The sequence below is a fragment of the Thermobia domestica genome, chromosome 7 (genome assembly GCF_964235325.1).
Source record: "Thermobia domestica chromosome 7, izTheDome1.hap1.1, whole genome shotgun sequence".
NCBI classification, from domain to species: Eukaryota; Metazoa; Arthropoda; class Insecta; order Zygentoma; family Lepismatidae; genus Thermobia; species Thermobia domestica.
The window spans coordinates 668,505-682,748 of NC_137460.1; the positions used below are offsets into that span (position 1 = coordinate 668,505).

Here is a 14,244-nt window from a genome sequence, read left to right on the forward strand (position 1 = left end):
ATAGCCTAGAAGTATCATGCCGACATCTAACAAACGAAGCTTGTAATAAAGAAAAATAGAAAAGTAAAGAAAATCAAGGATAGAACCTAAATTCGAATTTTCCGTGCGTCCCCTAATTACCGAATTGTAACGCTCTGTACTTGCTTTTGTTAAATATGGACTGATGTTCGACTGGTGTAAGTTACAGTAGCGTAACTAGAATTTTTCTCAGGGGGGGGCAATGAAGGGCCCAAGAAAATTTTGAGGAGGCCATCTCCAATGAATGATTATATATATATATATATATATATATATATATATATATATATATATATATATATATATATATATATATATATATATATATATATATATATATATATGTGTGTGTGTGTGTGTGTGTGTGTGTGTTTTCAAGGTGAATGTTTTCATCTTTGTTGTTCATGATTTTACTCTTTTACGATGAAAATGTATGAATTTACTACTTCAAACAACTAGGATACATTAATACAATTGATTTCCAATATAAGTAAGTAGTAATTTAATCGCTGCATTTAAAATATGTGTGGCTGGTAGATTTAAGTGGAAGCAGAGAAATACACTTTTACAGGTCAAGAAAATAACTTAGAGGTTCATGCCTCTACTTAAAAGAGGATCTTTCTATTATTGTGGGCAGCAGCAAACTTATCAACAACTTCTTCAAAATCTAACGATTTAGCAATTTTCTTCAATATATAGTAATCCTAAGTTTTTCAACCTATCATCAGTCATTGAATTGCCTATATATCTTTAATCTTTTCAAACATGAGAATGGCATTTCACATGTAGCACTAGAAACTGATATAGTCGCAGATATTATATCTAAACTTGTTGGTTTCTAGGAATGCGTTTTTGTAGACGCAAAGATCAACGAAATTCACCAAGGAATCAACTTTGGTTTTCTCTCGTCTTTATACAACTTAATTGTGTTTGGGAGGATTTTGAGTTTACATTTAAATATTTCCAGATCACTTTCATAATACTAGGCCATATGCTCCACAATGTTGTAATTTAGAAAGTTTTCACCTTTTGGATGTAGAGTGGTGATTGATCTAATGATTTTGCTACATGATTCAAAGCGTTTTTCCGTCTCAGTGATTGCTTTATCAATAGTAGGCAAAAAAATGTCTCTTAGTATATCATCTTTAGAAAATTCGTTTTCTGCCTCCAATGAAAGAAGAGATTCACCAAAATGAATTTGTGATATTTCGATGGGGAATGTCTAATTCGTTTCCACGAGGAATCCCTATAGCCTATCTGTTTCCGGCTCTGGAATTTCAGGACCATTTTCTATGCATATCCACAAATATTCTTGATAAATTTGTTCGAATGTTGTTCGTTGAGAGTCATTTTCTCCAGACCACATTTTCGACAGCGTTTGAACTAGTGAATCAACAAGAATCAAACCTTCCGACATGTCTGCATCTACTTAAAATAAGGCGAAGCTCAAATTACAGCATGGCAGCAGTAATATTAAATTTTACCCGAAAACATTCCATCTCGTATAGATGACATTTATTTCTCGGCTGGAATGATGGAAGTAAATAAATATCACAAGTTCCAAATTTGGTTTAATACTGTATAATAATATAAATAGTTGTTTGGTAGATAAACTGTATTATTATTATTATTATTATTATTATTATTATTATTATTATTATTATTACTATTATTATTATTATTATTATTATTATTATTAATAATAATAATAATAATAATAATAATAATAATAATAATAATAATAATAATAATAATAATAATAATAATAATAATAATAATAATAATAATAATATAGTAAAATGTGATGTACGAGGACAAAAGTGCTTACAAGACAAACGTCGTACAGAAACAGGAACTGAACTCTAACAGGACAGTGATTTGCCGTTCCACCCCACTTTAAATTATAAGCCTTGCTCTGGAAGCTTAAGTTTCACTCTAAAGTAAACTGCCAATAATTATAATGTTTTCTTAATAGTTCAGAAAAATGTCAAAATTTCACGCTCTAAAAAATGGTAGCCTAATCAGTGATGGAACTAGACATTTGGTGCCCAGGGCAAATTTTGCGATTAGTACCCCTTTCATCTACATCCACACCAATAAACACACATATTAGCTTGCTGGCACCCGGGCAACTGCCCCGGTTTCAGGATCTTGTTTTGATCTGGCCGTAGTTTAATTACTTTTGGTTACTTTTACCCCTGAGCTCTAAAACTGAGTAATGAATGTGCCTTTACGTTATTAAAATGATGAAGTAAGCACACTTTGAAGCAAAAAGAGGAAATATGTTTTTCTTTCCCTAATATCAAACAGTGTTAGAACAGACATTTAAATCGGGACTCCTTACAGCAAAAGAAGTATATGTGGTCCTTTTCTTTCTTTCGTTTGTTTACCTTCACTACTTTTTAGAATTTGACGTGAATTCAAATACACAAACACTTCACACCCACACCAAATGGCCAAAGCTCAGCGGTAGAACATCAGCTTAAGATTCGGAAGATGGTGTGATTGATCCCTCGTGGATAAATATTTCAACTGAGGAGATTATCAAGATTCTTCCTCGGTGGCCCTATTGACTAATTTCCCCTATTTCTATCCTCTGAGTCTCGGATGTTTCAAAGCCTTAAAATAAATTCAAATGTAGTTGAAATAACGCTACTATCCTGTAGTCGATGGTAAATTAATATTGTAAGTTTTGAGATTAGATTTGAAGGAGGGACATTAATTAGTATATCTTGTTGAAAATCCATGTCACCACTGATTTACTGTTCTGCATAATTCCTACAATGTAATTTTCTCAGAGATGCTTAATTTTCTCAGAAATGCATATTTTGACGCAGAATTAATATAAATCTGTGATAAAAATCGGTATTCACTGACTGAACTTACTGAATGGAATATCAGTAGATCAGTCCCACAAACATCAGATAACAGGATGATACAACCTGGTCATGGGAGTAACTACACTTTTACACAAAACAGCATTACTGCCGCGACCAAGTTGTATCATCTCGGTATCTTACCTGTTGGTTAGTAGTCAGGATATTGTAGCACTGGCTCTGTGATAAATTTCGGAATTTCTCTAGTAGTAGCAGTTTTAGGATTAAGCTACAGTTAAAATAGTTTGAAAGAAAATACTTATGAAAGATTTATTTATAAAGAATCACTGATTTTTGTTAGCCTCATTTCCCCAGGCTTTAGTTAGTAGAATAGGTCCACCAAGCGCTGACTCCGTTTTCCTTGGAGATCGCTAGTATCGCTTATTAACATCGCAGCAAAAGGTTTCTACTTAGTTGCCACGGCCAAGAACGTTAGGAAATTAGACGTACTAGAGACAAGACCAGAAGGTAGACGAGAAGGAGAACCAGTACCAGTAGTAAATAGTAGGTGTTGGTAGTATTCAGTATCTTAATTTTCTGGGATACGAACAGCAGAGAGAATGACAGAAATAATAAAAACTTCTGCTCTCTTCTTTTACTGTATATTAAACAAGACCTCTCGATATTATTTGATGATGATAATAATAATAATACCAAATTATTTAATGGATGCTATGCATTTGTTCTATGTCGCCATAATCGATGGAAATTAATTACTTAGTGTACGAAGACCTCTTTCGTCCAACACAAGTGTAATGTTTCACTGCAGTGCATGCTATTTGTAAGTAAGCATCTCTTATTTTAGTATGACTTTCAACATTGAAGCAAATCAGAATGCAGACCGATTTTGCTTTTTTTTTTTTTTTTTGTTCTTTGTCGAAAACAAAGAAGACAACCAGATAAGAGACAGAGGTTGAAAGGAACGTTCAGATGCTGAGGTCAATGCATGCACCTTACAGATTTAGATAAATTAGATCTTGCTGTACTACAAACAAAAAAGAGCCTGAAGATTTTTGCTCGGAACGCAGACTATTGCAACATACGATATTCTGCAGTTGGTAACTTTGTTGTCGAGGTATGTTTCGGTAGTAGTTTAACTTGCGGCCACTATTAACTCACCGTTTGTCGACTTATAGCAGTATCACTCTGTGTGGGGGGGCCGCTAGGGGGACCAAGATTTTGGGCAAGGGGGCTGGCTCCTCCATGCCCACCCTTGGCTCCGCCACTGGTAAGTTAACTTGCGTTCGTACGTATAGGTGCTGATTTATAAACATAAATTTCGATTTTTTGACCGAAAAGTAGGGAAATTTTAATTTCTCTAGTTCACAACACTGATTGTGAGTTTTTCTAATTGATCTAAAAAAAAAAAAAAAAATAGGGGCCTTATGCAGAGTCATTCTAAAGTGTGATTAGTGCCATACTAAAGAGTTTTACTAACATATGTTTCCTGCAGTAGTCAGTCCTTTAGTATGAACCTGATCATACGTCAAAATGACTGCATAACGCGGTAGGTATTTATATGAGGTTTATACTTGATAGGTCCTAAGTAGATCTCTAAAACGAAGGAAGTATACTTAAAAAAAAAAAGAAAATTCGGAACTCGAGAATTCTCGATTTTTTTTCCTTTGGGGTCAAATTTGAGAGGGAAATTCGACAATCAGAAAAAAAAATATACCATCAGGATAAGCTATGGTCTAACCATATTTGGCACAGAAAAAATCATACCGGTCTTAATTAGTATTCACACAGGAGAGGATTAAGTAAGTGTCACTACCATTAGTATCACTTTTGGCCACCCTGTCTCGAAAGAGTTAAACATTCTTTTCTATTTCAACTTTATCTTACGATTTTCTGGTATCTTGAATATTACCAACAAAATTAACTGTTGCTTTGGATTCTTCGATTTACCAACATTGCCGATTAGTTGACAACATTGTAAACCTGGCAACAGTTGAATTCAAATGCAACATGTATGGGAGCAGAAGGGCATTTCATTCCATTTTGCCGTTTTTGCAATTTATTGTGTATTATTATCATAGTTGTTCCAGTAAGAAATTAAAAGGAATTAGAAGGGTGTATTAACATTTGGGTAACATTTTTGTTTGTTTGTTTGTTAAATGTGAATTAGTGTGAACAAATTGTAGTTTCTAGTGCAAAGGAAAATGGTTTATTGTCAGATAGTGACTTGCACTAACAACACGAGAAAACTTAAAGATCCAAATATCATTTATCATCGATTCCCAACAAATAATAATTCAGTGCAAAAAGCTTGGGTTATAAAATGTAAGCGGAAATACAGTTTTAATCCTTTGAATTGCTACATTTGCTCGGTTCATTTTACACCAGACGATTACGAGCGTGATCTTAAAAATGAACTGCTTGGATTACCTATCAAGAGACGTTTGAAAAAGACTGCTATACCGTCACTTAACCTGCCAGGCATGCCTTCTACGCCAATTAGTGAAACTGGTGGTTTCAGAAAGGTTATTCAAGTGAATTGTAGTATAGAGACTGACACTAGCAGTGCTGACCCTAATTCTTCGCCTGTTGTTGACGGTCCTGACGGTCCCGATTCCTTGGATAATGGTAGTTCGAGTGCCACTGCCGATAGTACAAACATTAAGAGATCTTTCAGCAGAGCGGAAAGGTGTCATGCTCGTGAAGTGCGAAGACGTGCTTTACAACGGTTAAAGGAACTCGAGTTGGAACCTCCGGAAGAGGAGCCCCCAAAGTTTTCTGACGTATCAACACAGTGTGTGGACGAATTTACTACAAAGCGCTTGGCGTTTCTGGAGGAACGAATCAGGCGTTTGGAGGATATGATGAACTATTACAAAGAACGCAGTAAGAGGAATAGAGCAGCCGAAGCTGCTGCACGGAAGGCTCTTAATCAACGAGCGAGACGACTAAATGACGAAGTGGAGAGAAGATTAAAAGCTACAATGGCAAAAGTGTTCACGGAATCACAGATTCGGTGTCTGCTTAAAGGGAAGTCACAGGCGAAGTGGCAGCAGGAGGACATAGAGAGAGCGTTTAATATCCGTCATCTCTCACGGAAATGTTATGTTTATTTGAGGAAAAATCTGAATTTTCCTTTGCCGGGAGCTTCTACTATCAAGAGATGGAGGGCAGCGGCCAGGAAACACGCTGTTTCTGCAGAAATGAACGTAAGCATTCTCTATATAAATGAACATACCTTCCACGTGTGTTCATTTCTATAAAAGGATCAACGGCAAATTTTTCATGTAGACAATTCATTCATTTTCGATTAATTCAATGATTCCAATTCTAAAGAAACTAATTCCTCGCAACAGTTCCTGATAAGGTTCTGAGGAACCAGTTCCTTCGAGACGGAATTGGGTTAGGAATCATGGTCGTTCCAGCTCTCAATCTTTCACTAATTATTTTAAACATTGTTTCTTGAAGTAATGAAAAATGTATTACTATTCTAATTTCCTGTCTTAGAATATTCCTAAATTAATCAATATTTCAAATATTCAATGTTTAAAATAATAAATGAAAATATTACACCAGGAACAACCAAATTTACTAACTCCAGCAAATTCTAGAATAGAATTCACACAGGCCTAAGACTAGTCATTATATCGGAGTTCTTGTAGCAGAAGGAAGTGAAGTAATACATGAGAGTTTATGCACTTAAGGGGGGGCAAGGTCCCCCTAATCTCCCCAACAGTAACTACTACTCTATGTAAAAATTTAAAAAAAAAATTAAAACTACTACATACCGAAAAAAATACGTAGATGAATACAATCTAGCTGCATGCCTCATAAATATTACATACTCCTCATTAACACCAGTATTATTACAGAATTTTCTTTTCCATGCGTAATAAGCAAACTGCAAAACCATTCTGTTAGAACCATATGTCTAACTTAAAGAGACGTTCCTCAGAAAGCAACTCACCGAATATAACTCTATCCATTAAAAATATTTTTCAAATCTTAAACACGGTATTCAACTGCGCGCCACGTATCACTCTCATCACACACCGCCTGACCAACGATTACTGCAAGGCACGTACAGGCTGACAGAAAAAAATACGTGACCTCTCTACTCCTTGCTACAAAGTCATTCTAATATAGCTAATGGAACAAAATCTTTCAAAAAACACGAATGAAATGAATCGAAATAATGAATGGATTGCCTAAAGGAAAGACTTGCCGGATCTACTAGTAGTTATGTATTGTAAGCATTATGATGTTGGTTTATTTGTTCTTCTAGGGTCTATTTCCGTGCTACTGCTATAGCAGCATTTTTGTCTTAAATAACGTTGTCATTTTGAGATTAATGGCAATTATGTGCTCTTAGAGGTCAGTCATATTTGTAAGGAACAATTTACCACACGACATATAATGCAAATTTTGTAGCTATACATAGTTGTCCAAACAAGTGGCGGTTCGCGTCCGACCTACTAAATTCTGTGATTTTTTTTTTTTTTAAATTCCATGCGGCATAGTTGGATCAGTTGGGGCAAAAAATTCCAATTATAGTAGTCGCAAATATCATTCAATTTAACAGATGTTAAAATTAAGGATAAAGTAAGAAAGCTGTGTATTTTTGTTTTGTTCCAAAAATCCCTGGCCCAAGTTACAAACTGCCAAAGATGGCGCCTGGCTCATTCCACGTCAAATCACCCAGGCCATGTTACCCACCAATTCAGATTTTAATGAAATTTCGTGTACTTGTTAACACTACTAAGGTATGAAAACCTGTAAAATTCTTCTTCCGAAATCCTAATAGTTTGTGAGAAATACGAGACTAATGTTTCAGAATTTCAGGCATCCCGGTCGTTCTCGAGGCCATCTAATATTTCGTAGAGCTTAATACAAAAATTCATATCTCAGTATCTATGGAATGTATCACTTGGAAATTTCTACCCGAAGTTTATAAAATAAAAAACACCATCAAGATTGCTGCACATTAATGGTGAAAAATGCACCCTTGCACTTCAAAATAGTTAATTTTTTGTATAAATTTCTAACTTTACGTAATGCGCATTATCGCTGTGAGGCGGACCAATTACCTTGCTCTTTTTTTAAAATTGAACCTTAAGGTATGTTCTAAGAGACTGTAAAATAAAATTAGTGGTTTTTTTTTTTTTTTTTTTTTTGAATGCTTCGGTTATACCCTGGCCGGCGAACGATGTTTTCTGACAGCTCAGCTCGCGAGGACGACTGAGGAGTGCGGTGTTGCCATGTGCTTCTCGCGCAGGAGGAGGATCGTCTGCTTCCTCGTTGAAGGTGAGAGAGGGTGAGTGAAAGTTTGGCAATGTGCGGTGGTTACCATAGAGACGCGACAGGTTCTGAGCCTAAGGTTGGTTGACCTGCTGTCTTCTGCTTGCTCGCCGTGGCCTTGTGCAAAGCTGTCAGAAATCATCGTTCACCGGCCAAAGTATAGTAATAGTCGTTTAACCCTTCAAAGCTAACGTGCCAGGTTTTCGTGTCATCTGTAAAGTGTTATTGAAATTGATGCAAGCAAGGTATTGGCACATTATTGCTCGATTCACTCACACAGGTCTCAAGTAATCACTAAGTATACGTGTTGTTTGTGTTGAAATGTGTGGGGGTTCAGAGAAGCGGGATAACCAGGCTAGAAACATTCATTCTCGAAATTTTATAGTTTTTTTTTTTTTTTCTGTTTGCCGAACTATTCATATAATCAAAGTGAATTTAATGTTAAAATTGAATTAATTTTCCAAATCTACAGTCCATTATCTTTCAAATAAAGTAGAAATGAAGGTTATATAACAGTCAAGGGGAAGCCAGTGCCAGATACAAGTTCTGCCAACCAAACTTAACTTAACCGTACAAGCTTTTAGTCATAATGCAAAGTTTTGTATGACTTGAAGAGTATACATTTATTTAATATATTTGTTGATATATGTATCTATAGTGTCAAAGATCTTACGTTCGTAGTTGTTAAATATACGGGGTGTCTCAAAAGCCCCCTGACAAAGGGTAACTGGTATTATCATAGTTACAACAAAATATAAAAGGAAAAACAGTTTCCAAATATGATATTTTCAATCTAATGTGAAGGATTTTTTTTTTAATCGGACTAGCCGTTTAGGCTGTGCACTCTTTATGCGCTCAATGTTAAACGAAAATGCAACGTTGCCATTAATAGAGGGGCTGGGGGAGGTGGATCAATTTTATAAAAGTATGGTCAATAGGGTTCATGTTTTAAATGGGGGCTGGCCATCGACACGTTAGCGTAAAAGACAGTAACTTCATTCACTTATGTTGTGGATCCAGGTAAATGGCAATGTTGCATTTTCATTTAACATTGGGTACATAAAGAGTGTACACCCCAAACGGCTAGTTCGATTTAAAAGATTCCTTCACTTTAGATTGAAAACATCATATTTGGAGACGATTTTCCCCTCTTACATTTTGTTGTAACTGATAATAACTGAGTTACCTTATGTCAGTGGACTTTTGAGACATCCTGTACGCAAGGACAAATGTTCGTTTCATGAATACCCGAATAAAATACTTTCTCCATCTGAAGTTCTAAACTCACTGTTATTTTTAGAGTTATTATGTAGCTTTCAGTATTTGAGACGAAGTGAGATTGACCGAATTTGCGACTGTGGGAGGGGAGTAAATTTCATTTCTTAACTTTTAGCTGTGAATGTACATGATGCATAATAAACTGTCAAATCTAATGCAGGACTAGTTACGGATTGAAAATCGTTTAGTTAACGCGAACATGCAAGTTGTGTCTTGAACTACCAATATGACGTAAAAAATCTTGTCTGAGCAATGCGAGTAGGAACATGTCTAATCTTGCCTGATTCTGCATTGTGGCCGTACAGTAACTTGTTCATTTCGGTTTTAGCTGTGTTTCTGTGCAGATGTTTATGTTGTGTTGAGTGCTTAAGACTGAATACTTATTGGGGTTCCTGCAAGACAGTGTTGTTCATCCTGTCAAGTGATAATTTGACCTACAACGATGTTGCGAAGTGAATTAGAACAGTGCAGTGTAGGAATGGAAACTAAAAGTAAATGCCACAAAAGCAGTTATACACGGGTGGTCAAATTGCATTGTATTATCAGTGCATCCGAGAAAGAATTGTTATCCCAAAGGAGTGGAATCAGTTCTGATATTTTAACTAGTGTTTGTGAACATCATAAAACATATTACTTGAAAAATTATGAACATTAACAGACAAGTTGTTTTGATCCATTTACTTGCCACAAAACACCAATCACTAAGGGTTTGCGAAAAGTAAGTGTTGATTTTGCTAAGGAAATTAATAAAAACATTGACTCTGTAAAGGCTATTCCTGGACAAAAGATATGCGGTAGCAAACTTGGGATTTCCTTTGAATGCAAAGACGTGGGCGGATTTAGTGAACACGATGTATCTGTTTTAGAAGAATCTGTCGCAAAAAACGGAACTGTAGAGCATCTTAATGTTTCACTTACAGCATTTGGGGAGTCACCTCTAAAATTCCATGCCATTCCGTCATACAGCAAGCCTGCATACGCTAAAAGAAAACTTGACTCAGCAAGTTCTGCTCTGAAAAGTAAAATAAGCAAAGTTGTGGGAAAAGAGCTTGTCTCTAAACAAGATTCTTGTAAAATTTCAAAAGATGTGAAAGAAAAGGCTCATGATATGGATAAACTTCTTGATTTAATAAAGGCCAAACTCCAAGATAAAAACACTAGAAGAGAAAAAGTACAACTGTTAACTTTAGCGCCCTCACCTTGGAGCAGGAAACACATTGTCGATGAATTTAATGTGAGTGAATATGCCGTCCGGCAAGCAAGGGAAGTTCTGAAGAATAAAGGAATTTTAGCTATTCCTGAATTGAGAAAGGGAAAACAACTGAGTGAAGATACAATTCAAATACCGGTAGTAACGAATTTCTACGTTGATGATGAACATTCCAGAATTCTACCTGGAAAAACAATGAGTATTTCAAAAAATGTACACATGGAGAAGCGATTATTACTTGAGAATTTAAAAGAATTGTACTCCTCATTTAAACATCAACATCCCAACATTAAAATTGGATTTTCTAAATTTTGCACGCTACGTCCTAAGTGGTGTGTATTAGCAGATTCTGCTGGGACACATTCCGTGTGCGTGTGTACAATACATCAAAACGTTATTCTCCTACTGCATGCATGTCATATATAAGAGACATATCAAGACTTGATCCGTCATCTGGTTTGTTCTGTGTGGATTGCATGCTGGGGCATTGTTCTGAGTGTCCCTCCAGTGAAAATTTGAGGCAGCTTCAGATTGCAAAATTCGAGGATTTTGATCCTGGGGAGGAAGTAACATATTACCAGTGGGTATCAACGGACAGAACAGAATTGGTGAAAAGTACTGTCACACTGGACGAGTATGTGACAATTTTGATACGAAAGCTTGAAAAGCTTGCGCCACATTAATTTATTTCCAAAGCACAGTCACATTTCTTAAAGGACAGAGCCAGAGACAGCCGTCGTCCTCATGGACTTCAGTGAAATTATTCCTACATAATTCAAGCGTATCACTGATTCCTGTACCCTACATCCTGCAGTACTATATACACGTCTTCCTGGATCTGCAGACCTGACTGTTTATAGTTTGTGTGTGGTATCAGATGACTTGGAACACGATGTCACATTTGTTTATGAGACTCAGAAACAAATAACTTCTTTTCTGAAAGAGCAATTTCCATATGTCAAAAATGTAAATTACTTTAGTGATGGATGCGCTGCGCAGTACAAGAATTGTAAAAACTTCATGAACTTGTGTTACCATTATGAGGATTTCTCCTTAAGTGCATCATGGTCATTTTTTTGCTACAAGCCATGGGAAATCCCCATGTGATGGTATTGGGGACAATTAAACGTCTGCTTACTAAAGAAAGCCTTCAAAGATGTTCTGATTTTTTTTAAATACGCCAGAAAAAGCTTTTACCTTCTGTAGATCTCGCATTGAACATATAAATTTGAGCTTGCTGAAAAAAGAAACTCGCATAGATACACTCAAAAAAACTACAAAATCGTTTTTCTGGTGCAAAAACCATTCCTGGAACACGATCATATCATCAGTTCTCTCCTCTAAGCCAAACCTCGATTGGGAGAAAGCGAATCAGTGCTGGTCCAGATTTGTTTCATTTTTCATTTTACTGAAGAAAAGACATCTTCTCGAATGAACATCGCGGACATCACTAATTCGTATCTTGCATGTGTTTACGATATCCATTGGTTTTTTGGGTTAGTGTTAGGTAAAGATGAACAGGAAAATGTTGTTGAAGTCAAGTTTATGCACCCTTTTGGACCAGCTCCATCCTTTTACTGGCTTTCTGCAGGAAAAGATAACGTGTGCCATGTTCCGATATCCAGTATTATTTGTTATATGTGCGCCCCCTTTACTAAAGGTACTGGAAGAGTATATTATTTCTCAGATAAGGAAATTCAATTTGTGGAGGAACAATACAGGCTGCGTTTTGCTTAAACGAAGTAGCAAGTTGCTTCAGTCTCAGTGAAATCCATTCACTGTGATTGGCATAGGGCCTATGCTGAGGTAAGAAATTGATTTCATGCACAAGAAGTTTTGCATATTTCTTTGGTTACAAATTTGCAATTTAATGTAGTGGAAAAGTTCCATCATTATTTTTATTTCGTTTTGAAGACTAAAATGTAACTGTCGTAAATGTTGATAAAAAGAAGTACGAAATTGAGTTTTGATCTGTACTTTCCTGTTGTTCCTATTTGGAAAGTACGTCTTCCCAATCGAAAAATAATCCGGTACTGCTCCCCCCCCCCCCCCATCCCTCCGCTGACTGTCATATAGCCTTCATTTCTACGTTATTTGAAAAATAATGGACTGTAGATTTGGAAAATTAATTCATTTTTTACATTAAATTCACTCTGATTATATTAATAGTTCGGCAACCAGAAAAAAAAAAAAAAAAAACTATAAAATTTCAAGAATGAATGTTTCTAGCCTGGTTATTCCGCTTCTCTGAACCCCCACACATTTCAACACAAACAACACGTATACTTAGTGATTACTTGAGACCTGTATAAGTGAATCGAGCAGTAATGTGCCAATACCTTGCTTGCATCAATGGCAATAACACTTTACAGATGACACGAAAAGCTGGCGCGTTGGCTTTGAAGGGTTAAACGACAATTACTATACTTTGGCCGGTGAACGATGATTTCTGACAGCTTTGCACAAGGCCACGGCGAGCAAGCAGAAGACAGCAGGTCAACCAACCTTAGGCTCTGTCGCGTCTCCATGGTAATCACCGCACATTGCCAAACTTTTACTTACCCCCTCTCACCTTCAACGAGGAAGCAGACGATTCTCCCCTTGCGCGAGAAGCACATGGCAACACCACACTCCTCAGTCGTCCTCGCGAGCTGAGCTGTCGGAAATCATCGTTCGCCGGCCAAGGTATAACCGAAGCATTCAAAAAAACCACTAATTTTATTTTACAGTCTCTTAGAACATACCTTAAGGTTCAATTTTAAAAGAAGAGCGGCAAGGTAATTGGTCCACCTCACAGCGATAATGCGCATTACGTAAAGTTAGAAATTTACACAAAAAATTAACTATTTTGAAGTGCAAGGGTGCATTTTTCACCCTTAATGTACAGCAATCTTGGTGTTTTTTATTTTATAAACTTTGGGTAGAAATTTCCAAGGGATACATTACGTAGATACTGAGAGATAAATTTTTGTATTAAGCTCTACGAAATATTAGATGGCCTCCGGGATGCCTGAAATTCTGAAACTTTGGTCTCGTATTTCTCACAAACTATTATAATTTCGGAAGAAAAATTTTACAGATTTTCATATCTTAGTAGTGTTAACAAGTACACGAAGTTCTATTAAAATCGGTGGGCGACATTTCGGATTTTTTCTGGGTGATTTGACGTGGAATGAGCCACCTCGAGCACCTTTCTCAGGAGCAAATTTTGACGAAATAAAATGCTCAGTTTCTGGAATTGTTTGAGATTTTTTTTTTTAAAAAAAAAAAAGAAAAAAAAGATAATCACGTACTGATATAAACGATATCCTTCGTTTGGAAGTACGTGCCCAAGTTCTCATACTATAGCTTTCTGAACATTTTTTTAAAATTAAATATATGAGGAGCGTTCAAAAAGAAACGAGCCGGAGGCTGAGGAACAGAAACTCTTACCTGTATGTTAGAAGTATTGGCGCTGGCTGTTGAGGCACTTGTCCCACTGCGACACAAGGAGGTGAATGGCTGTCTCGTAGAATTCCCTGGGCTGCGTTGCATACCAGTTCCGAACGTACTGCTGGACATCGTCGTCCGAGGTGAATAGTTTGCTCCTTAGGACTTTTTTAAGGG

At 36.4% G+C, this 14,244-nt stretch overlaps 1 protein-coding gene across 1 annotated transcript in view; it reads left to right on the forward strand.

Moving 5' to 3' along the window:
• The first annotated feature begins 4,827 nt into the window (after nucleotides 1–4,827).
• Nucleotides 4,828–14,244, forward strand: part of LOC145689826 (uncharacterized) — a 34,235-nt gene continuing 24,818 nt past the window's right edge. The window contains exon 1 of the mRNA XM_081764040.1: nucleotides 4,828–6,061. Within this exon, the coding sequence (XP_081620166.1) occupies nucleotides 5,057–6,061 (1,005 nt within the window). The 5' untranslated portion in view covers nucleotides 4,828–5,056. The remainder of the gene's footprint in view (nucleotides 6,062–14,244) is intronic.